The sequence below is a fragment of the Haliaeetus leucocephalus genome, unplaced genomic scaffold (genome assembly GCF_000737465.1).
Source record: "Haliaeetus leucocephalus isolate CR32 unplaced genomic scaffold, Haliaeetus_leucocephalus-4.0 Scaffold172, whole genome shotgun sequence".
NCBI classification, from domain to species: Eukaryota; Metazoa; Chordata; class Aves; order Accipitriformes; family Accipitridae; genus Haliaeetus; species Haliaeetus leucocephalus.
Window position 1 is genome coordinate 111,403 of NW_010972608.1, and position 27,300 is coordinate 138,702.

A 27,300-nucleotide genomic window follows, 5' to 3' on the forward strand; every position below is an offset into this window, starting at 1 on the left:
TTTTAAAAATAGCATTCATTTGGTTATAACCCTCTTTCAGGGGAAATAATTTTTCCTATTAGCCTTGGATTCTAGCATTACGACATAGAACTTTATAACCAAAAAACCCTTCTCTAGTCCATGACCAACTAAAAACCTGAACACTGATACCTTTTTAAAGACATTAACTGCTTAACTTTCAATCTTCTAAGCTGTTTGTTTAAGTTATGCAAAAGCAAAAATAATCCAAAGGGTTCTTTGGTATTTCTTCTTTCAGTTCTGGTATTGATTCCATCCCCACAGTGTTTTTTAATCAATGTTTTTTCTTGATCTAAAAAAGTCGTAACTGAAAACCTAATCGCTACTTAATTTTCTCCTCCTTAAAAGAGACAGGTAAGTAGAGCTAGGAAAAAAACCCAGCTTTCCCTTTTATTGGAGTTTTGAGACACAAAAAAATTTCAGGCACCTTGTGTGAGCAAAATTATTCTGTCTCAAATACTTAAAAAATCACTTTATTGCTTTCTATCATACACTTACATTTCCTGAATTTATTTTCTTCATGGTCATCAGATTAAAAAATATACTATTTAGACTAAGCCCTTACCACAACAATATACTTGTAGGAAAGTAGCCATTAGGCTGTGTTCTTCTGGTAGTCTTGAGTGCAGTAGGTTCTTTAAGATAAGAAGAAATAGAAGTTTGAGTCACCTATACAGGATTGCCTGCATAAAATTCACAAATAAAAACAATATTACTGCAGTTCTTTGTGGCTTTAATTTTTTTTATTAGGAATAAATAAATCTGATAAAAATGAAATAAGCGATAAGCACGATATATTACTCAAACTTTGCAAAAAATGACCTATATATAAAAGACCCTTATACCACAATAGAAATATAAATAGCACCTTAAATGTATGCTCCCATGCTCCCTCCCCTATATTACCAGCTTTCCTCTTGCTCAGTCTCAGCATCAAGGATAGCAGAGACTACCTCTGGTAGCTTGTGTCTTCCATCTTCACAGCTAAATGCAATAGACAACTTTGGTCTACAAATTTTGGAGAATGCTCCTGTAGAAGCAGTTTTTGATATATCTAAAGAAAGGAGAAAATGTCCATTTTGTGCCTCACAAATTGATTCTTACAGCCATGTAACTGTCTTTCTTGTGTCTATTTGCAACTTATGTTTCTAGAAGGTATTTATATGCAACGGTTTTCTTCATATCTCCTGTTAAATAACCACTGCAATCCTCATCTGTTTAGTTTACCTTAAAGCCACATAACTGTTGTCTGTTCTGAAGGCATTAACTTGAACCTATTCATTATGTGCCTTGTATCTGAGTTTAAAAAGTCCTTATCTCACATAGTATTTTTTTAATGTTAATTCTTTGTTGTATCTGATTCATCTGTCAAATTCTAGTATCTGAACATCAATAATACAATGCAAGCTTTTAGAACACGTTCTGCTTACTGTCAGGCTTACCTGATGACAGAATAACAAATGAGATACTCTTTTTTTTTTTTTTTTTAACCAGACAGATGCTTTCTATAAGAAACAAAAATAACTGGAAAGTATTTAAGGACTGCAACTACTTCCAGCGTATCAAAGTACAGGATATTCTAGAGAGTATTAAGGCCCTGATAGTTATCAGTAAAATGTTACCAGTAAGCATCTGAATAAATACGGCCTCTTCATTTATAATTTTATAAAGAGTACCTGTGCAAGTAATTGCCAGGAAAAAGTGGACTAGCAAAAGACTTGAGAGGTTCACTCAGTTAAATAACAAAAAGCTCTCTGGACATCTTACAGCAGAAGCATAAAAGGCATTTTATTTGTATATGATTTTTGCATAACTTCTTTTGGGAATTTGGATATTATTTGTTAAAATAAATTTACGTGTTCAACAAGAAAGAACTATGAGTATTTCCCTTCAAAACAGGTTAATCAGGTTATAAATACTGCAGATGTAGATCAGTGTCATTCAGTCACACCAGCCTCACAGTCATATGCATTATAAAAGGAAAAATACATTCCATCACCATATTCAGAAGTTGTACCATGACCTATTAAGTTTGACAGTCAGCTGTAGAAGAAATTACAGCACTACTAATTAAAAGAAGTAACAACTAATTGATAGACTGATATCAGCTGCTGAGATCTTTTAACCACATAAAATTATATTATGTGAGTAGCAAAGGGCATGTGCTAGGAAGGCCAGCTTTTATAATTATTTAGTCCAGTCCACAAAGTTTAAAGGCATATTCTAGCCATGGTTTCCTTTATTTAAGGTCTAGCAGCATCGAAGCAGGGTTCTCCAAGTAAGATTTCCACAAGTTAGAAAACCGGGCCATTGTAGCTCCATCAATGATGCGGTGATCAGCTGACCAACTCACGTTCATTATCTGTGCTTTAAATACTTCACCTTTTCCATTAAACCGAGGAAGAACCTAAAAATCAGAGGAAGGACAAAAAAAAAAGAAATGTTAAATACTTTCATTAACAAATCTGTCTATTGTTAATTTGTTAATCTAAATTTTAAAAAATTGCTAAATTAGACAGCAGTAGTGCCGTTCAAAAAACAAAGACCTTCCCATTACTGTTTGTGCTGTGGATTAGAATATATTGCAAACCTACATAATGAACAGGCATATCCTGTTTCCACCATCATGGAAATACTGAAGTAGTGAAAACCTTTCTTGACTCAAAAATTTCTAAATAGTTTATTGCACTGTTAGTGCTCAAAGTAACAGTTTCCTTAAAGCATCCCCTAAACAAAAGGCTCATAGGGAGAACATAGAGAAAGTATTTTAAATTAATACTAATTTCATTTCCAGCATTGATCTCAAATGTCTATATTACAGAATTAAAGCCTGAAATTCAGAAAATATGAAACTGCCTTCACCATACAGAGTTCTGCACAGATTCAGCTATCTGGCTCATGAAATTAAACTTCGTTATCAGAATACTTTCTTAGTCTCAAGGTTTCTCCTTGATGGTAGCAAAAATGCTATCACCATGTTGCAAAACTTGTAAAACTATATTTGTTTCTTAATAACTAGAAGGCTAAACGTGTATGTGAGTGAAATATAACAGGATTCTAGAAAACAAATCTGAACCTTTGGCATAAGGTTTTCTTAAAAAAAAAAGTTCTATTAAACTTAAAAAAATGTTCTATTTAAACATTTGGTGTCTCTGCACAGTCATCTAAAAACATCACAAAACTTTTCAATCACAAGCTATGCAGTTTCTGTAACAAGAAGGAAATGTTTATACAAGAAAACCAAAACAAAGGGACACTCCACCTTTCATTTTCATTACAGTTGACCTCAGTTAGCCAAACACTCACATCACTGAGATAAAGTTAATATACCTGTATCTTTCCAAGTGCTCCAATAGCGACTTCAGGAGGTAGTATCACTGGTTTGGTGTAAGTGCCACCAATCTAGAAAAGAAAAAGCTGGGGATATTAGTTAAAATTTTTTTTTAAGCAAATTGCCTCTTGCATTAATTGCTACAGGTTTTGTTCATTGCATATTAAACTTTACTAAGTTATTCATTTCAGAAGCAGTTTTCAGTTCCAAGTTCTCATTTTTCCTGTACTTACTGTGCCAATATTTGAAAGGGTGAATGTTCCCCCAGTGAGGTCATTTGTTCCCAGCTGGCCTGCAGAGCCCAAGGACTGTAGGCGATTTAATTCGGAAGCAATCTCAAACACACTCAAGACCTGAACATTTTTCACATTTGGAACAATTAAACCTTGCTCTGTGTCCATAGCAACTCCAATGTTGTGCGAAGCCTGCAAAAAGTTTCATTAACCTGACATTAACATAAGCAGTTAACATAAAATGTATTTTACATAAAAAAAGCACTTGAATAATGTCTTCTTTATATATCTTTTTAACCTAGAAAGTGCTGTCTGTAGCAAGCAACTCCTCTATACAACTTTGAGGGGAAAAGGGGATGTAAATTTTTAAATATTACCTTTCCACATCTGCAAAGTGCAAACTGATTTCAGCAATTTCACATCCAGGAAATACAAAATCCTGGAATCAATTTCACACTATAAATATTTCACTTTAGGATGATTATATGGGTAACAAAGCATGACTAGCAGATTTTAAAGAGAATACTAAAATTAAAAAAAAAAAAAAAGGAAATTGAGTTGCCTTTCATTTGCTAGAATGAATATATAAGGATTCATCTGAGAGATACTGATAAAATAGCACAAAAAGAGTTTGTACTGCAAGGAGCATGTACACATCACTTAAGAAAATAGACACTTGCTGCCCAGAAGTATCAATCCAGCACCTTGTATGAAAATTAAATAGTTTTTATCAAAACTGAGTTTAAAATATTACTTTAATACATAAGGGTTGAGCATTGGAACAGTGGAACCACTGTGCCATTACTAAAAAATTACTGTATTAGATTTTTAAATGCTTGGCCCATCTTCAGGTGAAAGATAGGGAGTCACTATATTAATATGCATTTTTGAGGCAAGCCTGAATAACAAAGTGACTCTCATTAAACAAACTACTGAAATAAGATCATTAATAAACCAAATCCAATCTTAGAAACTGGACATATAAATAATTTTCCACCATGACACCATAATTTTGGTTCTTACAATTAGCTCAGACATTCTGAAAAGCCCTTGTTAGCTATTAGTTTAGGTTTTCTGCTTACAACTTTTATCAGTAGTTTACAAACCTTATATGTGACGTTTTGACAGCTTTCATCCAAAGAAGCATTAAGAATGGGATACTGCAATAATCCCAGAGAGGCTGCCTGTTAAGTATAAAAGAAGAAAAAAGAAGATAGATTTTTATATTTTATAACCAGAGAGCAGCAAGGAAAGGAAGGAATGGTGGGAGACAATTTAGATTAATAACAATATGGATTTCCTCAGTGCAAACAAATTTGGCTTAAAATCTCCTAAACTTGTCTGTTGATACTCTGTCATTACTAAGATAGCAGAAGAAAAAGATGACTTACAAAACCCAAATATTTATCACACATGTAAGAAGTGATAAACCCTTTCCCAAGTATCGTTGAAGTTGAATCTGCATTTGTTGTTTCTGTTCCACAATTCAGATCAAATATCCAAAGACCAAAGTTATGACATTCAGCAGCAATGTCATTCTCAGCTCTCTACTTAGATGACAATTATTTCAAGGAAGTAATATTCATTCACCCTAAAGAGAGTGAGCAGAACGAGTGCTTACTTAGCACTCTAATTGAAATAGCATTACCAGAAGTTTCAGACTAAGCTATGCATTCAATGCATAGCTTAGACAGTGCATCAGCCTTCACTGATGCCCACAGTTGGAAATGGAACCATGGCAACTAAATGAGTGCAAGTGTCTGGTCTTCTGAACAACAGAAGAGAGAGACTGATTCACCCAAGGGATTCATTACCAACAAAAATATAACAACAATAACAATAATAATGATGCATTTCACGTGAGGCTCATTTTAATGGAGCTCATAAAAAATACTGACAGTTTCCAAAAGTTGTTTTGTATAATCCAAACACCTAGTGATGCTTACCCCCATAATGAATAATGCTTTATCTGCTCTATCCTTCTCCATTCATATTTAACAAATTTTCCATGATAATATATAACCCTAAATACAATTCCAACAGTAAATTGGTAAGTGGTTCAATAAACAAGAAAAGTTGAGACATTTCTTGTGACCTGTAATTATTCAGATGATAGAGAGGTGCTCCAAACTTACAACAATCATTTATCAGATTTTGGCAAAATCTGCATAAGTACTCCATGCAGTGCTCTGCTGCACATCTCACCTTTATAAAGAAAGGCATAAAGGAAAGCTTAACTCCACGAATTTGTGCTAGAGGTTTCAGCTCTTCTCGCAACTGAACAAGCTGAGTCAAATCAATCTCATCACAATAACCGAAGTGGGGTATCTTCAAGGCTGCACTCATAGTCTTCACCATTGCCTTCTGAAAACCTGGAAAACATTCACTGACTTCTTAAACGAACAAAATTTGCTTCTGGAAGCTATGGTGAAATTTCAATTATTTGTTTCGATTAAACAAATTATACAACTTAAAAAAACCCAAACCAAAACAAAACCCAACCACAACAAAAAAAGGACAGGGTAGAGCTCACTTTAGGATCAACAGTTATTCAGCACATACAACTCAATTTTTATGATTGTAATATTTCAGATTATATTACTGCATATCTCTCCTATGTATGTATGTATTTGAACGCATAATACAGTAACCTGCACTACTCTCTCCAGCCTCTCCAAATAAACATTGCCTGAAAGGCAAGCAAAAACCTTTTATCTTCCTCTTTTAATGTGATTTTTCTTACCTTAGTGTCTTTTGTTGCACTCTTCTCCAGAACAAGTGTGAATGCTGAAGTACACTATTATTAAGCACTGATAAACCCTTAAATTCACTGCACTTTGCTGCTAATTGCATAATGATTCATACTGTGACAAATTAACGTTTCAGAATTCCTACCTGTTTCAGCATACATTTGAAGAAACACAGACTAAAAATGAGCAAGTGCAACTTGCAAGCCACCTCCATCCAACCAAAACATGAACAATTATTTCATAGAATAATAATTTCATGCAACACCTTCTTACAGAGCATGTTTTCCTATTCCTCGCTTGCATGACAATAACATGAAACACACTCCCATCAAAAGGAATCAACTGTTCACTGAGTAACATTTACTGGTAGTCTACTGTGAACATGGTCTCAAGATTTTATATTTCATGATTTACCTGTTACAGGTTCAGTTTTATCTTTTCCTGAAAACACAATGGGTCTGGAAACAGGTACAGGAATTTTGCGTGCTTTGTCCTTTGGAGCAGCTGGCAGAGTCTCTGATTTTGGCAAAGGTGGGATAATTTCAGCCTTCGGTGATGGAGGTAAAATAGCTCCTGTTTGTTTGGCTAAGTAATTGAGTATGTCTTCTTTAAGGATTCTGTTATCTTTCCCTGTTCCAACAACTTCACTCAGTTTAATCTGAAATGTATGTAACAAGCTATGACACTTTCGATTTACAACAATCTAAAAATATCCTATGTTGTGAGCTACGGTAAAAAATTATTCCAGTTACTGATCTAACACACCTACAGTTTTCCTTCCCTTTCTATAATTTATTTGGTACTCAACATTGTTCAAATCATCCAGAAGGCCCATTAGGTGTCTAATTGCATACTTTAAGGAGGAACTATGAATACTACTTACCTCTTAATTACCTCACAGGATCAATAGCGAAATATTAATTTGAGGAAAGTTATTTGTCACTTAATTTTCTCTACTCACTGTTTTATTTTTCTCCTGAAAATGCACCACAGGCTTTCAAAACCAGTGGAATATTCACAGATCCACAGGAAAAAAGATTTAGAAAAGTGCTTAAAATATCACCTAGTACATCCTCTGCTCTGATACAAATCTGAAAAACATAACAAGGTAGCTAAAACTGAGATTCCATTTTTCCCTCCTCCTTCCTCTGTCCCAGGAATCTATTCTGATACTTTATTATTTTTATTCTAAAAATGTTTTCTTAATCTCCAGCCTAAAGCATCCTAGCTGCTGCTTAAGCCCAGTAGTTCTTTTCCTATCCTCCATAATCATCAGAAACCACAATCCTCTTCACCTTTGCAACAGTTTTTACGTATTTGAAATGTATTTGGAAACAAGTCATTTCTCACTGCACTTTCCTCTAGATCAATGTTCTCCTAGTCAGTCAAATTGCTATATAAAAGATGGATAAAATGCAGCAGGATCTGATTCAGCAAACTTACATTGTTCTCCATGGCCAGACGACGAACTGCAGGGGTTGCTAATGTTTTGTGACCTTTTATCTCTTGGTGAGTGTGCTCTTCATGAGACATAGGAGGTGTTTCAACAACATCTTCTTCTGGGGCAACACCTGCAAATGAAAAGAAAAATTTTAACTTTACTACTTTATAAGCATTTGTTAAATTCCAACCTCAACCATTCTGTGATTCTGTGACAGCTGAAGTTTTTAACATTTACTTTGAGCTACTGTGAATGAGAACATAGCATGCTAAAGACTGCTGCTTAAGCTAAATTTTCAACAGGAAATGTCTGGCTTTTGAGATTTTAAGTACTAATAAAATATCATGGCTTTTTCTACTTAAATCTTCTTGACTTTATAAAGGGAAAAAAATAATTCATTTTTTTCAGGAGGAGAAACTAAACTCCTCTGTCACTGATGGTTTAAAGACAACAAACAAAATATGCAATAGAAAAAAATGGCTTACAATACCTTTTGAGGCATCAATTTCAATGTCCACTAACGGTTTTCCAACATAAGCAATTTCATCTAAATTGTAATGGAGTTTTCTAATGATGCCATCATAACGACTAGTAATAGTAACGGAAGCTTTATCGCTTTGTACTTCACAGATGCTATCAAATTGAGATACGCTATCACCTTCTTTTATATACCTAAGAGAAAAGACACAGGCTAGTATAAGACATATTAAGTGTAAAAATCTATGCTGTGTATTCTTTTGATAAGTTCAGTTATGTACATCCCCATAACATAAAAATGAATATAACTTTTGCCTGACTACTCCAGAAGCCTTTGTTGTGTGAAATGACACAATTTAGAATATCATCACACGTATATTTTTACTATTACTTTAGTAAAGCAGGGTTTTCTTGACAGATTATAAGCCATCTAAAAATACGAATGAGCCCAGCTTAGTCTGAACCTAAGCAAGTTCTTAGTTTTAAATTGCCAGGATCAGTATATGATCAGTTTCAGAAAAGAAACTGAAAGTGGGCAACACTGTCTTCTATGCAAAGAGAAGCATTTTCAGCTATTCGTACAAAGAACAAGGCATTTCAACACTGCCTTCCTTCACTGTACACTTTGATTTTGCTTAATCTGTTCATCATTGGCTTTTTACAAACAATTTAAACGTTCAAATCTTTTACTAAAGTCAATAGAGAAGGGCTATAGGATAAAATTTTGTGGATTCTCCAGACTAGTCATTTGTTTCTAAAGGTCAGCCTAACTAAGTATAATAAAAGACAGACCTCCTGCACTCTGAAAACATTAATCACTGAAGGAAAGTCTATATACAGGTGCAGTTAGGGCATCCCATTCCTTCCATCTTTTCCACTCCCAAATAAACCAGACTGCAAATAAACAAAATGTAAAGCTCAGTATACACAAGGTTTTAAAATGTGGAAAATGAAACTTGAAAAACTTCACTAGTAACCCAGAAAACATATTCTCAGATAAATAACTGGTAATACAGCTGTTAAACTACTTGCTGATTTCTTAGTATAGTTCTAAGAAAGTAGAGCTTACCATTCTTTTACAGTCACCTCTGTAATCCCTTCTCCAATGTCAGAAAGCTTAAACTGGACAATTTGGCCACATGAAACTTAAAACAGACAATAAGGAAATACAGTATGTTTAATAGTAAATAAAAGATATCAGACAGAAAAATCTGAATGCATCAAAAATAGCCTACATACCAGTCATATACAAACCGCTAACATAACAATCATAAAATAGCAAAATAAAATAAATTATTTTATTATGAAAAAGATTACCAGCAGATGTTCTGAATAATCGCTGTTGATGACTAAACTTGAGGGCAGATTTGTCAAACACGCACACATATTTTGATTTTATAAAGCGAATGCTGCTGCACGATCTAACACGGTGAATGCAAACCTGGGGGAGAAAAGTCTCAAGTGTTAATATAATGGACTGAGGAATGTTGAGCTCATTTAATATTCCTGATGCAACAGTAATACTAAATAGTTTAATTCCAGTTTATATAAGAGAAGTTCTTATGGAAACACAATTATACTGAATACATACTGAATGTACAATAACCATAAATTAGCATAAGCTTTGCCAGGTCTTTAACTTCTTTCACTAACACAACACGTGGGGACATTGAAGCCACAACAACATAACCAATTAACAAAAATCATGACAAGAACTGGTAAGAGATTCATACTTGCTATTGTTTCTCTAAGCAATTAGTTTAATCAGGACACACACACAAAAAGCATACGTAATATCAACTACATTAGCCATCTGAAATAATTCTTATCCAGAATGGGTGCTGGAAGGGTCCCCTAGACTGCAGGAAAAATCAGCACATTTTTCTTTGTCGGTTCTTATTCCAATCAAAGGTTGATCAGAAGTACTAATTGGAAAGGAAATTCACACCAGAGGGCACAGACAGTTGCCCTTTTATTTCTGCTAATATATAGGAGGTAATCATCTTCAAGTAAATATCATTTCACATGAACTTTAATGACATTTTTTAAGAACTGGGCATGAGATGGCTTTCTTTCATGGTTACAATTATATTTATCCAGAAATCAACTTAAAAGGTCAATGGAATTTTCTGAAAGGTTCTTCAGACAAAACCTTATACTTTAAAGCACCATGTAATCAGTCATGATTTTGGTCAAAAGCAAAGCCAGTAGCACTTGCATTGCCATAAACGGGCATTTTATCATTAATCTCAACAGAAGTTAGTTCAGACCCTTCCTTATTTAGTAAGATTTCTTAAATCTAATGTAATTCTGGTGTTATGTTGTCTTAGAGTGCTGTAAAATTAATAAAAATAACAACTTATCTGTAGATACTATCTCTAATTAATTTAGAGATATGAAAAAAATTCAGGTGCTACAATGTACCTCAAGTAGCTCAAAACTGTAAAATTTAGAAATTATCTTCTTAGAGGAGCCAGAAAACAGCACACCTGCATGGGAAAGTTCATTTTAACTTTTTTTTTTTAAATCCTTTCAGTAATTACAGACCATATGAAACTTCCTGATTGCCCTTCCCACCCCCCAAGCTGTTCAACTATTTGATTTTATATTACACTTTTAAAAAGTAGATTGTTCAGAAAAATGTACAGTTCTGAACTGATGATGTACACATTTTCTATATTATTTAATCTAGCATTGCAAGTTATATTTAATATCCCCTTTCTTTTAGGAACAAATATTTATACAATACAGTCTACCATAAAGGACACAACAAAGTTATATCAAATTACATTGCAGCTGCCTGCTACTAAGGTTTTATCTACTGATCTAGAGTAAGTATTTTTCTAATTCCTATAATTAGTAAACAGAAAAACCTTTTCATCAGTCCTCCAAACAATTTTCCCTATTAAAAAAATCAGGTAAAATGGTAATTTTAAGCTATGACAAATCTTATTTTATGAACACATTTAAAATTCTCATTCAATTACAAAACTGGTATATAATGTACATCTTCACAAGCCTATTTTCTCCTATTTTTAATTCTGTTTTTCTTCCCACTTGAATCCATGGTTACATTTTTTTGTCCAACAAGATCTTTTTGTCCCAAACTTAGAATAAAACTCTTTTCTATGACCCTACATGGAAAACATTCAATATTTACCTGCGAAGATGATCACAAGGAGCACATCAAATCTCTGAACTATTTCTAAATGTGAAGTTTCATAACGCTTTCCATGTGTTTTTAACATTTGGTAACCAATGCAGGTAGTGAATTAGTAATACCACTGCCAAAAAAACAGACTGGTTTTGTTACAGAAGAGTTTCAACGCTGCTTCAAATTATATTTGTAGGAATAATTCAGAACTACTGCATTTTTTAAACATGGAGTCTTTTTGGCTTGCAGTTTTGCACATTCTCTACTAAAAAGTTGGTGTGCTAGTACGTTAAAGCAGTAATACAGTACTCAATCTCTTCATAGAGCAGTGTTTCTTTCTAACACGGGAAAAAATTAAAATCCGTGAAATACAGAGGTTGCGCTTACTAATTTTAGTATTTAATCATTGCAATACCATTTTCTGTGTAATGCCAAATAAGGAAGTAACAAAAGCATATAAAAGACAAAATTAGTTCTAATATCCATAGCATACCCATCTACATATCTTGATGTCTGAAAAAAAACCAAACAAACCAACAAGCACAGTACCAGCAGTTATGTTTATGTCACCCCTATTGTGCCATATGACAATTTAAAGGCAATAATACCACAGTAAGATAACATCTGTCCTGTTCAAGTCTTCAAAGTGTGAAGTTACTGTTGTGTGAAGAAACTGAGGGCCCGCTCCAGTCTCTCACTGAGGATGCATCAGCCACTGATAACCTGGTTGACTAAGAGTTGTTTGAACCAAGACAACATGGGAGCTGTATGCTATCTGGGGGAGAACTGCCTTGCCCCTGTTTAGTTCAGTTTTGGTTGTTTCCTTAAAAAGAAGCCAACTGGGGTTTCCTAAATCACCACTGATCCTAAAAATCTACTGCTGGCCTCAGAACAAAATGTTTTTATGCAGCCTGCAGGCAACTGTTTACCTGATGAAGTAACACTGAATTTCAAAGTCAAATTGAATAGCTTGTGCTCAAAGGCAATGACTTCTCATTAGAGGATACTCCTCTATAGAACTCTTTTGACTTGCTGTCACATTGAGTGATTTTAATGAACATTTACTTACATTGGATTTGTTTTGCATACATATTCTACATTTCCAAGTACATAGTTGCCTATATACTAAACCAATGTCCTTGGTAGCATATTTCAGTCAGACATTATTTCTCGCCTAAATAACTGGCACCATGTCCTCATGTCTAGGTAACGGTTATCTCCTTACTACTTAACACAAAGACCCCTAGGCTCATTTCTTCTTCACAACTTACAGCCCCCATGGACAACCACCATTACTTTGTCCTTCTTCTCACCGGCGAAAGTGTTTGCAAAAGCATTGAGAATATTAAAATAAAGACCTTTAATATTATAATAACCATATTATTTCTTGGATCTTATCACTGTTTCACAGTGCAAAATTCAAAATGTGCTTGCAGGAAACACACACTATAAATAGCCAATTCTACAGTTCAGCATGCACATAGATAAAATGAGCATTTTCATCTTATCAGAATCTCCCTCTGGATTTAAGGGTAGATGGTTTAGTTAGAAAGAAAACTAAAAAGAAGCTGCTATTTGCAATATTCTTAAGCAGTAAAATTACTTATATGTAGCCTAAAACTAGATAATTACGAAAGTATCACTGAAAAAAAATCTTCACTACTATGCTTTCAAAATACAATATGGATTATTATTAAGAGCAAAAATAATAACAGAAACTAGAACCAATCCTTAACTTTGTTTTCACTTGGATTATCTTACAAAAAGATGTTTCTTTTCCTGACATTCCACAACACAGCAGTGACATAATTGGAAACCAACACTCTTTGCTACAGCAGTAAGACTATAATACAAAAAGGCAGGAGAAAGCATGAAGTAAGCCTTCATGGTGGTATATGTTTATAAGATTGTAAGTGTCCTAAAAGACAACCAAGTAGATTCACTTTTTGAAGTACGGTAAGGTATCTCAACTACTTAATTTACAAACATCAAGGCTCCTGGGATTCAAAGAAATACATTTCCCCTTTCCGTGTGTGCAACTACACCGCCTCTGTGCAGATACGGTATGCAAAGGGGGCTGACGCGGAGTAGCGGTGACGGCAGTATAGGCAATGCAATGAATCAGCTGACTAAGCAGTAACAGAAGAGAAGGTTGTCAGTGGCCTATTACAGGAGGCACGCGTTTCTTTCACAGGCAACATGGGCAACGGGAAAACACTCGGGGGCAGCAGCGTGGGGCGCAGGAAGGCTGTTTTGGGGGTCCCTGGGGAGCGAGGACACCCTGACCCCCAGGGAGCAGCGGGCGGGCTCCGCCGGCACCGCGGCAGCAACGGGGCGTGCGGGGCCGGGCACTGCCGGCTGGCTGGCTGCGGGGGACACAGTCACCTGTGACGCCGCACCCTGGGGGCAGCGGCGCGTCGGGCTGGGGCGCTGCCTGCGCGGAGGCGCGGCTGAGGCGGCCGGGCAGGCTTGAGGGGAGGCGGGGAGGGTAGCTCGGGCACCGCCCGCCCGCCCGCCGGCGCGGAGGAGGCGGCGGCCGGGAGGGCTGAGGGGAGGTGGCCAGTCCGCGAGCGTGTCATGTCTGCTCCGAGGGTCTGTCGCGCGGTCCTCCCTCGCTCCCAGCTGGAAGGAATCAACAGGGCTTCAGGATGCCGCCGCCGCCGCCGAGGCGGAGAGGCCGCGCGTTGCCCACCCCCTCACCGGCGAACCGGGAGCGCCACCACCCGCAGGGTCCCCTGCTCCCCTTACCAGGCGCCCCGCGGCTCGGCAGCTGCTCCTCGCAGCGGTCACGGCCGCCATCTTACTCCGGGAAGAGGCAGCCCCCACGCCCCACACACCTCCCACCGACCAGCCAACCGGAGGGCAGCCCCGCCAACCGCAGCCAACCAGGCGGCGGGCGGCTACCCTGGGCACGGGCCAGGGAGGCCGGCGGCGGCGGGGGCCGGGAGCGAGGGGCGGCGGCGAGGGGCAGCCGTCTGGTCCTGCCCGCCGCCGGGGGAGTGCAGGCGGCCCCTCGGAGCTGTCACACACCCACGGGAAGTAACGGGAGGGTGTCACTTGTCCCGAGCGCCTCACGGGAGTTTCCGTAGCAAAGCCGCTGGCGGTGGTGGAGGGAGTGCGGCTTTCCCTTGGCCGAAGTGGCGTGAAGGGCAGCGCGAACTGCCCGGCGTTTCCCGGTACAGCTGTAGTAAAGTGTGACTGCCAGACCAACACCCGTATTGTCTCTCTGCGCTTATTTTAGCGATCTCGCTTCTGGGGTAAACTACTCGCTCGTAACCGTGACAGCAGGAGTCGGCGGCGGCGCAGGGCAGACCTGTGCCCGCGGGGCTGCCGTCCCAGCCGCCGCTCGGTCGCGCCCTGCGGGGTGCCGCGCTTGCCACCGCTCCGGCCTAGCCTGGCCCTTGGCCGTAGCCTCGGGAGAGAGGAAAGGCGTTGCCTCCTCCGGGACGCCGAGCCGCCGCAGCTCTGCCCCATGTCGGGACGTAGACGTTAAGGCGGGGAGAAGGAAGCTCCCCCTGCCCTCTACACGGCTGCCCGGGCGCTGGGACCCGGCGGCCGCTCCTCACGCAGCGGAGCCGCCCCAGCCAACCCGCGGCGGGTGGGCGGGGAGGTGGCTCCGCTCTGCGCCTGCTCCGGCGCCGCCGCCCGGCCCAGACACCGGCACCGGCAGGTTGGGGCGCCGCCGACACCGGAGCGCGTTTTGGGCGCGCTTCTGTCGGCCAAGCGTTCGCGGCCCCGGGGGGCTGCTTCTCCGCGGGTTCGCCGTCTGCAGGGCCCCGCCGGGATCCCATCGGCGCGGCTGGGGCCTCTGCGAGAGACAGCTCCGCTCGCCGCCAGTCATGGACGGGGACAAGGTGGAGATAGACGGCGGGATCATGGAGGGGGTGAGCACCAGCGGCGGGCTGGCCTCGCCTTGCCTGGCCCCGGGCAGCGGTGACGGGCGGGCCGGTAGCCGCCCGCTGGGTGGGAGGTGCCGTAGCGCCTGACGACCGCCGTTTCTCCGTTCAGGGCGGGCAGATCTTGCGAGTATCCACGGCCCTGAGCTGCGTGCTGGGCCTGCCGCTGCGGGTGCGCCGGATCCGCGCCGGGAGGAGCCAGCCCGGCCTCAGGTAATGGCCCTTCCTGCGTCCTCACGTCGGCTCGCCCGGGGGGGCTGTCCCGGGACGCGGTGGTCCCGGGGCCCTGTGGTCCCCGGGCGCGTTCAGCGGCGTCACGTCACGGCGTGTGTGAGGCCCTCCCGGGCCGGGGGCGTAGCCGTGCGAACGCCTTGGCTTGCTTTTGTCTGAAATACTTGCAAGAACGAAGCCCGTGTATTTCCATTGCTTTGAGAGGGCCTTTTTATCAGCAAACCCCGCCCGTGGCTCAGCTACGTGGAAGGACTGAGCGCGGAGGGTACTCGCTGGGGTACGAACCGGGCGCCCCGCAGTCTCCCGGCGAGAGGTTTTGGAGCCCTTCGCCCGCTCCCCTCAGGGCAGTTCCCGCCCCTGGCCCTGGCCGGCTGCCAGGGCAGGTGAGGGCGCCGCCCCTGTCGCCACCTGTCAGGCACCACAGCTTCACAGAGCATCTCGAAAATATTTTCAAAGGTGCTAGGCAAACTGCATGGTATGAAATATGAAGTACGGTTAAGGCCGTGTAATGCCTCAGCAAAACATGGTTCACCACGCATACAGCATTAGGAACAGTTCATTTCTTTCCGATTTAAATTACTCAAGCAAATGGAAACACAAGCACAGCAAGACAGATACATAGCAAAGCTGTTAGCTCTCTTGTGGCTCTGGCAACCAGTCACTGGCTTGGCTCCAGTTCAGTATTGCCATCGTTATCCCATTGCGTTTTTGTTCAAGCATTTGTCACATTAGAGCAAGCGACTGTGTCTCATCTGTCTGTCTGGACCCATTCTAATGGAAAACACACCAGAATCCTGCAAATTCCAAAATGGCCTGAATGCTGCTCCTTTAGCTCCTGTGAACTCAGGAGAAGTACTGTAGGAACCAGATCGAATTTCCGATCCTTGTTTGATCTGAAATTTTCAACTGCAGTATTTATTAGTTGGTGTTTAGTAGTTCTTTTAATGTAACATGAGTATGTAGTCTACTTGCACGTATCTTTAATTTTGTATTGTCACTCCAAGGCCTCAGCATCTGTCTGGATTGGAGATCATTCGAGATTTATGTGAGGGGAAACTGGAAGGTGGAGAGATTGGCTCAACAGAAATAACCTTCACTCCTGGGAAAATCAAAGGTGGAACCCACATAGCAGATACAAAAACAGCAGGGTACGTCTTTGTACACAGATAATGACTGACTGGTAACTGCTCTTAACTGCTTTTGGTAACTTTAAAATTATGACAGAAGATGGTCTGGTAACTTTAAAATTGTCACAAAAGAGCGGGGAAAAAAAGAACATTAATACATGGGTAATGAGCCAAAATCTGTGCTGCCTGAGCCAGATATATGTGACCAAAGAACCATTAGTGTAGGCAGGATGTGTATGAATAAAGTATATGCAAGTGTAATAGTTTTTAAATTATAATTGATATATAAGTTGAACACTTGATTAATGTTAAGCAAAAACCAGCTGCCCATGTATTTGAAACTTTATCCGTTATTTTCTCACATTAGTACGTTGCATGTCAGGACAAATGCATCAAAATACATAAGTATCTCAAATCTGTGAGATCTGAAATAATCCTCTTCATATAATAAAGTAAATTTTGAGATTTTACTTATGCACATAAAGGTACAATATGGGATACTAGCCTTGGAACTGGGAACATATTCTGTCTGCGGTTCTTTGTGCTTGTGTTTCTTCTATCCTCTATTTCTGTGTTGGGTCATTTGTTCTTGGAATCTGTTGCAAAACCAAGTTTAGCTATGGAAGGCTGGTGTGAACAGTTGTTTGGAAGCATAAGCTACGTTAGGTGTATGTTAAGGTTTCCTTTAAGTTGAGAGAAATATTTTTCTGAGCTGCAATAGTATAAACAACAAAGCTGATGCCTTTTACTTAACACAGAAAGGTTTGAGTAAGCAACAATGCAGCAGAATTAGTAATAAAGCACAAGCTAAAAAAAAAGAGAAACAGTATGATTCACAAACATTTGGAAGTTATTTAAGAAAATAAAACCATGTTTTCTTTAGTTCAGTGGTGATTACCGTTTTCAAAATTCAAAATGATGTTTGAAACCCCTATGAGATAACTGTTTTGTTTTGCTGAATAAACTTCTGGAAAATTTATTTTGGAAGTTTTTTATTACCTATGAAATGTGGAGATTCAACGATAGGGGAATCTTGTATCTAAAAGCATATTTTCTGTGCCCCTGAATTTTCTTGTGCAGGATGCTGACCAGCTTCTAAGCAATTCTGTAATTTTCTAAATATTATTAAATAAGTATTAAAATGTTAAAATTGCTGCCTAGGCCTTTTCTGCTTTTACCATCTGCTAGCTAAACCTACAGTTTTCACAGGCCCATCACAATACTAAGCTACATTACTTTTATTTCAAACAGGAATAATAAAGACGCAATTATTGTGAAACAAAAACCTTCATATTTAGGCTTGCTAAGGACATGAAGTTTTAAATTAGTATTTTTTAAGACTAATAGGCTTACTTTATAGATAATGTTCAAGATCAAATACGTAAATGCTCTGGAAAGTCATTTGCCTTTGATATGTAATGATTCTATGGAATTCTATGGATTATGACTGCACGACATTTGGGTATCTTATAATTGCTTTTAGGAGTGTGTGTCTACTGATGCAGGTAGCAATGCCCTGTGTGCTGTTTGCTGCTTCCCCATCAGAACTTCATTTAAAAGGTGGGACTAATGCTGAGATGGCTCCTCAGATAGACTACACAGTCATGGTAGGGAAAAATTCCTTTGGCTTGGTGCATCTTTCATGCCTATATATGCAATGTAACTACTGTACTTCTGTTGCTCTTTCTGCAAGTTTATTTGTAATTATGGAATTAGGCATGGGAATATAACACTATTAGTGCACTGTATGTAGAGAGCAACCAGTGTTTCATGGAATTGCCTGAAACAGCAGCTAGTCTGTTTGCTTTTAATTACTAAAGAAAATTTCACTTAAAATATATTCTTATATTCTATAAGTGCTGTGAATTTTTAAAAATTTCTCTTCCTCTTTCCATAAGAAAATCCTTTTACACAAAGTGTCATTCAGAATGAAGTATGGGGAATGTCAAATAAGCTGTATAGATGAGACTGGCTATCTTTTTTTTTATATATATATATAATGTAACTGAAATGTCTGTGTTAACTTTTTTTTTTTTTGGAAGACTGCATAAAATAGTGGGAAATTAGAAATGCAAAATGGATTTACTCTGTGGTTTATGTATGTTTGTTTTTCAGGTTTTCAAGCCAATAGTTGAAAAGTTCAATTTCACATTTAATTGTGACATAAAAAAGAGGTGAGTTATGGAGACATGTGGCAGAGGCAGGCCATACTGAACCAGTGTGTGAGCAGAGGCACACATACAAGGTGCCCTCAATCAAGCTGAGGGATGAATTTATAATACATGAACTAATCTGCATTAGCTGCCCCTGTATGTACTGTCACCATATGATGAATGTGATATGGTTCTTTTCTGTCTTTTTTTTCATTGCCGAGTCTTCAGCTGCTGTTTAATGTTTCCTATGGGCCACCCCGGAGGGAAGTGCATGCTGAACAGGCAGTACATTACTGAGCTTTTTCCTAGGTGCCAGTTATGTTGGTGTTAGGTAGTTAATAAGGTGTATGTTATGAGGTAATACTGTTAGAGAATGTAATTCTATTATAAAGATATCTAAGGCACACATCAAGAAAATTTGTATCTACAGTAACAGAGAACATAAAAATGTATAATGAAATATATGAAGAGCCTTCTAGCTCTTTTCTTGGTTTCCTTGTGGTCTTTCCATTTAATTATATCTGATTACTGTTTCTAAATAGGGGCTACTATCCTCAGGGAGGTGGTGAAGTTGTAGTCCAGATGTCACCAGTCAAAGAGTTAAGCCCAATAAACTTAACAGAACGTGGCACAGTGACAAAGATATATGGAAGAGCATTTGTTGCTGGAGCACTGCCTATAAAAGTAAGTGTCGATAGTAGCTCTGGTAGTATCCAACTTCATATATCTATGTAAAATTGCATGTAATCTGCTTAACATGCCTCTATTGTTCCTGTATTCTGCAGTCTTTCACATACGAACTAAGTAGCCTTATTAAATGGTTTCAATTATTCAGGCTGTAGAATAAAATCTTGGACATTTCTAAAATGCATTTATTGCATAGTAATATGGTAGCAGCTAAAACAGGAAGTGAAAATTGTATCCTTGATATCCTTCATATGACTGTTCAAAAGTCTTTAGCATAAATTGAGGGGTATGTCCTGGTTTCAGCTGGGATAGAGTTAATTGTCTTCCTAGTAGCTGGTACAGTGTTATGTTTTGAGTTCAGTATGCGAAGAATGTTGATAACACTGATGTTTTCAGTTGTTGCTCAGTAGTGTTTAGTCTAAAGTCAAGGATTTTTCAGCTTCTCATGCTCAACCAGCAAGAAGGCTGGAGGGGCACAAGAAGTTGGGAGGGGACACAGCCAGGGCAGCTGACCCAGACTGGCCAACAGGGTATTCCATACCATGTGACGTCACATCTAGTATAGGAACTGGGGGGAGTGGGGGCAGGGGATCACCACTCAGGGACTAGCTGGGTGTCGATTGGTGGGTGGTGAGCAATTGCCCTGCGCATCATTTGTACATTCCAATCCTTTTATTATTACTGTTGTCATTTTATTAGTGTTATTATTATCATTATTGGTTTCTTCTTTTCTGTTCTATTAAACTGTTCTTATCTCAACCCACAAGTTTTACTTCTTTTCCCAATTTTCCCATCCCACTGGGTGGGGGGGGAGTGAGTGAGCGGCTGCATGGTGCTTAGTTGCTGGCTGGGCTTAAACCACGACAGGTATCATATCTGATTTATGTATCGTTCATATTTACATGGATTATTTTAAATCTGAAATCATGGCCGTCATTCATAGATTTATGGGTAAACTATGGTGCACTGTAGTAGGCAGAGGTCAGACTACATAAAATTTTTCAACTATTGCTAAGGGTTATTAGAACAAGTTAAGGTTAGGTTTAGCCGAAGAGAAAACAGAGAGAAATTTGCTCCTTTGTACCTCCGTTCTTTCTATTACTCCTATCCTGTCTGTGTTTACAGAGAATGAGTGGTGGGATCTCCTTAAGGCTCCTTCTCACACAGGCTAGAAATTAGGGAAAGGAAGAGGAGAAACTGAGTTACTTTTTGAAGAGCTGTGGACTGCTGGTTTTGGTCTTAAAATCTCCAAACCTATGAATATTGGCTATGATTGGATCACAAGGATGGGATAAGCTTCATCTGCCCCCACCTGTCTGTGATTTAAAATTGTTATTTTATATATTACACCTTATAGAGTATATCCTGTATATAATAATTGTGGGGTGGTGTTTTGGTTTTGTTTTGGTTTTGTTTTGTTTTGTTTTGTTTTTTATAATCTAATGACTTGAGATAATCAAGACTAAATCAAATCTTTCTCCCTATGAATGGAGAAAAGTTCTTGAATTTCTATTGATATTGAAGCTTCTACTTACATCACTATAATTGTAATTTGTTCAGCATTTCATGTTACCTTAATTTTGTGGGAAAATTCTCAGAAGAGATGAAGTTCAGTACTTGCTTGTAGGGGTTTTATAACAATCCTTTGTTTTTCTAGTTAATAAAGTAGCCCCTTTATTCAGGGATTCATTGTAATAATTAGACTTATGAGGAAAAAGTATTACTATAGTTACATAAATTAATGAATGTGTTTACCTCTTATCTTGTTAGCTGGCAAAAGACATGTCAGCAGCAGCAGTGAGATGCATCAGAAAAGAAATCAGAGATCTTTACATTAACATTCAGCCAGTTCGAGAACCTGATGATCAAGCCTTTGGGACTGGAAGTGGAATAATGTAAGATGAGCCCAATCTTTCTATTGACACCTGTAACCTTGCTGGTTGATTAGCTAGATCCTGATTACATATCTGATAAATAAACTGTAATGTGATTTTGTTCTTAATATTGGTTCTGTTTTTTTCTGCTTAGCGTTGTTGCAGAGACTTCAACAGGTTGTTTGTTAGCTGGGTCATCACTTGGCAAGAGAGGTAAGAGTTCCATGAAGTATACTTCTTTCAGATTTAACTTACTGTACTATCAAAAAATAGGAATCTGAAGTATATTCAAAGATCTGATACTTTGAGTGTTGCATTTTTAAATGGATGTTGTTTAGTAATAAAGGACAGTAGAAATGAGCAGATTTTAAACATAGTAAATGGAATCTTACACTTTGTACTAATCTGCTTCTGCATAGTGACAAAAATGACAAAATTATTAAACTCAATTTTTATCAGAATGGTTTGTTAAGGATCACTGAGTTGAAAATACTTCTGGACTTTTAGAACATACAGTCTTTGTGGTTTACTTGTAAAGTTTTTGTTCAACAGTGAATCTAGATGCGTATCTAGATTAAAAGGAATAGAAATTATTTTGGTTTTAAATGGTTTGAATAAAATGTTTCTCTGACTAAATGGGGCTACTTCTTTCCACTGCTTAGAAAGTATGAACTATATGTCATCATAAGATGGGGGGGGGGAGTGTTAAGCAGGCATTTGAGGCAAGAGCATGGAAGTAAGGTTTAAAAAGTTGATCATTTCTTGATTATTTTTTTCCCTTCTGTATTTTTAAAATGTTAAATAATAATTGGCAGCATCCTAATCTCCCAGATTTCTCTGTTAGGAAAGAATTCTGACAAGGTTGGCATTGAAGCAGCTGAGATACTGCTTAGGAATCTTAAACATGGTGGAACTGTGGATGATTCTATGCAAGACCAAGTAAGGCTTCTGTATGCGTTTACATGAAGTTGAAGTAGCAAGAACATGCATGTATGTATTACTTGTAAAGAATATAAATCTGAACAGGGAAAGAATGAGATGTAGATTTCAAAGTTAGACTGTATCTCCCCAGGTAGGCATGGCATTACATAATTATTTGATAATTAGAAGTCTTAGGAGGTTTCTGGGTGTGGTCACAATATCACTAGGATTAGCAAATTACATACAGTTCTAGGAACCACAGATGCTCCTGGCTTTGTACCAACACCCTTAAATTTTCCCTTCCTGTAAATCTTAGTAGGTATGGAAGAAAGAGGTAGAAATTTGCTTCTATTTGGCACTCTGTGTAGTGGAGTAAAAATAGCTCCCTGGTTACGTAATAAGAAAGATACTAAGTGAAGCTATTAGAGAACAGAGAATCTAGGAGGTGCTCCTGTTTGTCTTGCTCACCTAATTTCATTTAAGAATGAAGACCCTCAACTATCTTATTTTCAGTAACACAGCCTGATAAGAATTTTGGGCTGTTCTAGATAGAAAGACATTACCTTTTAGCTCTAAACACCTGGCCACACATTATTATGTAGTATAATAGGAAGTATTCAGGTCTTGAACTCATCCTACTTTTTCTAAAGCATGCACAGTACAATTGGCAGAAACATGCTACAGCTAGATTCAGTGTGTATAGGAACTGCTTGGAGTTATATCACGCTTTACAGAGTACTTGTCATGGTGATGTTTGTAAATCAAACCAGATTTTTTTAGAAATCTGTCTGGCGAATATGTGATCAGAAAGTGTTAGAATTAAAAAGCCTGTTCCTGAATTTTTCTCTCCATAAAAGTAATCTGCCAATCTGGAGTCTGACATGACTTTGGGGAATTTCAGGGCAGGAGGGTGAGGGAGAGAAAAGTTAAATGTAGTAACAGGAATTCAGTGGCAAACTCCACTGTAGCACAGTAGCAGCCCTACGGTAATAGGCATTACAGTAGTAATTTCCAAGCTTCTTGAGCCTCGGATCACTCCTAACTCTCAGCACCATGGACTTTTATGAAACATGGCAGACCACATTTTTACATCTACAGTCATTTTGCATGTTTTTCCTTATTTTTTTTAATCACTAAGTTCCTAGGATCTGAAGAGTTACTTAATAATTACCTTTCTCTCCCTTTCAGCTAATCATTTTCATGGCGCTAGCAAAGGGGGTGTCTAGGGTGAAAAGTGGACCAATTACACTTCATACTCAAACGGCTATACACTTTGCAGAGCAGCTAACAAAGGTGAGTCCAAAAGTTCAGGAAATTTTACCTATTGGTTGTCATCTAGTCATCTAGGAAATGTACAGTTCAGCAGGCATTGTGAACTGAACTTGATCATGGAGGACAAGCATTGATAAAATAATTGCTACAATATTTATATGGGAGTTTTACCTGTAGAAAGTGAACATATATTAGAGTTAAATGCCTTTAGAATGGTTAGATACTTTTACCACTGTTATTTAAATGTTTTTTAATGAAATCAGTCAAAGCTGTAACATACATAAACACATGGCAATACAATTATTGGGCATCATATATTGAATATTTAAACTTATGTATGTTATAACTTAATTAGTGATATATTTCTAATCCTGTTTTAGGCCAAATTTACTGTGACAAAATCAGAAGAGGAAGATCCCAGTAAAGATACCTACATCATTGAGTGCAAAGGAATGGGGATGATAAACCCAAACTTATAGGGGTTAAAAAAAAAAAAAGAAAAAAAGCAGCAAGCTGACAAAAGCAACACTCAACATACCTCAGTGATGTATTACACTACATTTCAATGGGTGTATAATATGCATGTGAACAGGAGGAGCCTTCTGTCACATCCAAGTGATTTAACTTTAAGGCTGATGTCAAGTTTTTCCTTCCTATGCTGAGAATCTGTGGTGTGAAAAATGGAAACTTTCTTTTTCTTTTTTTTTTTTTGTTACTCTGAGCAGCAAAATGAGTACAGACTGGACAGCAAATAGAATACATTGTATGTATTTGAGAGCTTCAATTAGAAGCTTTGAAAATTCAGATTTACCAAAGTAGAAAATAACTGTTTCAGTTTTGAAAAAATACTGATACATTCTTTCCCCTTTAAAAAAATGTGAGTTTTATTCTTTGGGAACCTATATGTCGAGAGGTATATGGAATGAAGTGCACCATCAAATCTGTATCACTGTTCTTCCTTAACCATTTTGCTTAAATTGTGTGTGAGGAAATAATAAAGCAATATCATCATAATGAAAGCCTGGTATTTATATTTGCTGTTATCTCAGCAGGTTGTGTTAGTGGGAGATGGATACAAAGTAACTTTTTAGAAGCATAATTTCTTTCTCTCCCTACAGAAAGAACACTTAATGCATAGAATAATCTCCTTTAAAATCTTCTCTTTTCATCTATTTAAAAAAAAAGTCTCAGGCAAGCTACAACAATGTACTACATTATGTCCCAAACACAAAGTATTAACTTTATGATATGATTGGATTTTCTATCTACAGTTGTCCTTGTTAGCATAGCAACTGGGTCTACGTTTTTGCAAAGCTGTTGTTGTTTGCTCTTTTTTAAAGGAAGCACTTAATTTCAGGTGAGGTTTGTGAGCTGTTGAACACACATATATAGACACAAATACATACATGTATGTACACTGAGCACTGCATATACTCACAGGTGTCTTTAGGCATATAAAATGCAGTTGTGTTATCCCCCATCTGTGGATTAAGTAAGGAAGACCTTCTGCCAATCTGGCCTTGATCATGCTACAAAAGCTTTTTCTGAAGTCAAAGGAAGATAAAAGGAGAGATAGGGCATAATTTGTTTTGCATATGAAGAACTGAATCAGAGTTGGAATCACTTACCAAAACTGTGTAAATGCACCCTGGAAGCTTGAATTGATTTCCAGGTTTTTCCACAGCCCAGTCTGCAGCCTTTGCTCTAAGATCTTTTTCTCCTCAATTGTGTCTACTGAACCTAACAGCTAAAGATGTAACTTGGAAGTACCATTTGTCTTAATAAGCTAATTACTGTGCATTTCTAACAGAAGAAAAATCCTTTGCTGATATACAGAAACGTTCACCAACTATCTACTTAACAACATGTTGCTTCTTAGGGTTCTTCTCCTCTCCCCACCCGAAAACTAGTGCAAAAGAATGGGATGCTATTAATGTCTGACTAAATAGTAATGCTTTTTCTCTAATACTTGGAATGGTCTGAAGGGGGCAGCAGATACCCACTGAAGTATGTTTGTAACACACTCAACTGCCGTTGAAGAGCGCCTCTCTGAATTCCTGGTCTGTGCTGCTAATATTTTCAATGTTTCCTTTTGGAAGAACTCTGAATGTATTTTTTCAAAACAACTTGAAAGAAGTCCCCTAAAGAGTTGTTGTGTGTGCTTAAGAAAACAAGCTCTTCTAAGTCACATTTGATTGGATTTTTACCTGTTTCCACAATTCAAAAAATTAATATGACTAATTTAACTTCTAATGCAGAAATTCCTCCTGGAGGGTTGGCTGGGTGTAATTTAATTCAACCTCCTGATCAAAGGACCACTAACTTAGAAGTTATATCGGGTTGTTTAGAGCCTTGTCTAGTCAGGTTTTGAAAAATTTCAAAGATGGAGGTTCTACAATTTTTCTGGACAACTTGTTAACAGAGCTTAGCCACTCCCAGAACTGATATTTAATGTGAGCAGGCAAAAGGGTTAGGCTTTTTGTTTGTTGGTTTTGGGGGCTTTTTATTTGTTTATTTCTTAAGCTGAGGCACTGCTGCTTAAATGGAAGTTACTTCTTGCTACAGGAAATGTATTGGGAAGGTGAGCTTAGCAATATACCAGTTCTTCACTACTTCTTCAGAAAAAAAACATGGCAGAAGAAAATGATATAATCAGTTCTACCTTACTCAGAAGATTTCTGTATGTTGGAAATACTCAGGCTGCTCTGACAGCTGAGAACAAGGAAGCTTCTGTAAGCCTTAGAACTAAGATTATAAAACAAAAAATTTATTACAAATAGTTATATATCCTTGCTGAAAATTAATACAGAAAAGCATATTGAATACAGTTTGTAACCTATGTAGTTAAAGCATTCCTTTTTGTTACCTTCAAAGACCAATTGTTGGTCTCTGTATTTTAATAGCTTTTTACCATTATCCAGTCAAGCAAATTTCACAAAGTACAGGCAATTAAATTTATTTTTTATTATACAGTTCCAACATTTGTAGAAATTATGCTCCTTGAGAAATAATAAAATTGACTTTCTTTGTACTGTTATTCAACGTAAGCCAACATTATGTGCATCTTTATAAATTACAATCCAGAACTAACACTTTCTCTTTAGGTTTTAAAATCTCTAGTGAGTGCCTTACACATTTGGCCTTCTTGCCCTGTAATCACTGCGTCACTTTAGCAATCAAATAAGAATGACCTACTTTCTTGCCTAATAGATTATTTGTGGACTATAAGCATACGTAGATGTTAATTGCCTAGATGGTTTAAAAACTAAACAGCATAAGTAGCTCCTGTCATGTTAAGAAAACCTTATGAATAAAAGCACAGCTAAATTAAATCTTTTAAATTTAGGCAGACCTTTATATATCTGTGCACATATACATGCTGCATTATGTATGAAAAGTAGGATAAGCTTGAGCATGATTTTGTATCTGGTCTCAAAGGCTGGCTAGAGTACCTTTTTATAGCTTTTCTTTGCTTCTGAAAAACTATGCCAGTTTACACACCTGAGATGTGGTCTCCAGTGCTACAAAAATTTTCGCCACATTCAAATGCCCAAGACTGTCTTGGAACAATTGCAGCAAAAAAAGAAGAGCTGGTGAAACCTTGAGAAAACTAATCTCATGTTAGAGTTTGTAGCTCTGTCCAACACTTCCTGAAATCAGGTCTAATTTAAAAATGTGCAGGTTTTGTTTCTAAGGAAAATAAAAACAATATAAAACCAAAACAAATTCAGTTGA

General features: G+C 38.2%; 2 protein-coding genes across 6 annotated transcripts; one reads left to right on the forward strand and one right to left on the reverse strand.

Annotated features, from left to right (window-relative positions):
- Window positions 1-1,636: 1,636 nt before the first annotated feature.
- DBT (dihydrolipoamide branched chain transacylase E2) lies at window positions 1,637-14,222 on the reverse strand. Of its 4 annotated transcripts, none has more exons than XM_010563612.1 (12): window positions 11,411-13,741; window positions 10,675-10,739; window positions 9,568-9,691; window positions 9,320-9,395; window positions 8,264-8,445; window positions 7,776-7,903; window positions 6,747-6,990; window positions 5,788-5,954; window positions 4,689-4,766; window positions 3,583-3,774; window positions 3,349-3,420; window positions 1,637-2,425 (listed from the first exon to the last, which is right to left on the reverse strand). In XM_010563612.1, the coding sequence occupies exons 1-12, from the start codon at window positions 11,496-11,498 to the stop codon at window positions 2,258-2,260; spliced, it is 1,584 nt and encodes a 527-aa protein (XP_010561914.1). In that variant the 5' UTR covers window positions 11,499-13,741; the 3' UTR covers window positions 1,637-2,257. The 4 variants fall into 4 exon arrangements, with proteins under 4 accessions (XP_010561914.1, XP_010561913.1, XP_010561915.1 ...); XM_010563611.1 differs by having other exon boundaries at window positions 6,747-7,017; XM_010563613.1 differs by lacking the exons at window positions 10,675-10,739; window positions 11,411-13,741 and adding an exon at window positions 14,153-14,210 and having other exon boundaries at window positions 6,747-7,017.
- An 890-nt stretch (window positions 14,223-15,112) lies between these two features.
- Window positions 15,113-24,563, forward strand: RTCA (RNA 3'-terminal phosphate cyclase). Of its 2 annotated transcripts, none has more exons than XM_010563615.1 (11): window positions 15,113-15,288; window positions 15,413-15,513; window positions 16,536-16,679; window positions 18,142-18,265; window positions 18,774-18,832; window positions 19,354-19,495; window positions 21,269-21,393; window positions 21,527-21,585; window positions 22,217-22,311; window positions 23,482-23,586; window positions 23,946-24,563. In XM_010563615.1, exons 1-11 carry the CDS (start codon window positions 15,244-15,246, stop codon window positions 24,042-24,044), a joined length of 1,098 nt encoding a protein of 365 aa, XP_010561917.1. In that variant the 5' UTR covers window positions 15,113-15,243; the 3' UTR covers window positions 24,045-24,563. The 2 variants fall into 2 exon arrangements, with proteins under 2 accessions (XP_010561917.1, XP_010561918.1); XM_010563616.1 differs by having other exon boundaries at window positions 15,166-15,258.
- Window positions 24,564-27,300: the final 2,737 nt, after the last annotated feature.

Coding starts and splice junctions, on each gene's coding strand:
- DBT (XM_010563611.1), bottom strand. CDS start 11,498: ATGTTAAAAACACATGGAAAGCGTTATGAAACTTCACATTTAGAAATA. Junction 8,446..9,319: donor GAGGTGACTGTAAAAGAATG/GTAAGCTCTACT, acceptor CTTTTCTCTTAG/GTATATAAAAGAAGGTGATA. Junction 4,767..5,787: donor TTATGCCTTTCTTTATAAAG/GTGAGATGTGCA, acceptor TATACTTAACAG/GCAGCCTCTCTGGGATTATT.
- RTCA (XM_010563615.1), top strand. CDS start 15,244: ATGGACGGGGACAAGGTGGAGATAGACGGCGGGATCATGGAGGGG. Junction 22,312..23,481: donor ATGATTCTATGCAAGACCAA/GTAAGGCTTCTG, acceptor TCTCCCTTTCAG/CTAATCATTTTCATGGCGCT. Junction 23,587..23,945: donor TTGCAGAGCAGCTAACAAAG/GTGAGTCCAAAA, acceptor ATCCTGTTTTAG/GCCAAATTTACTGTGACAAA.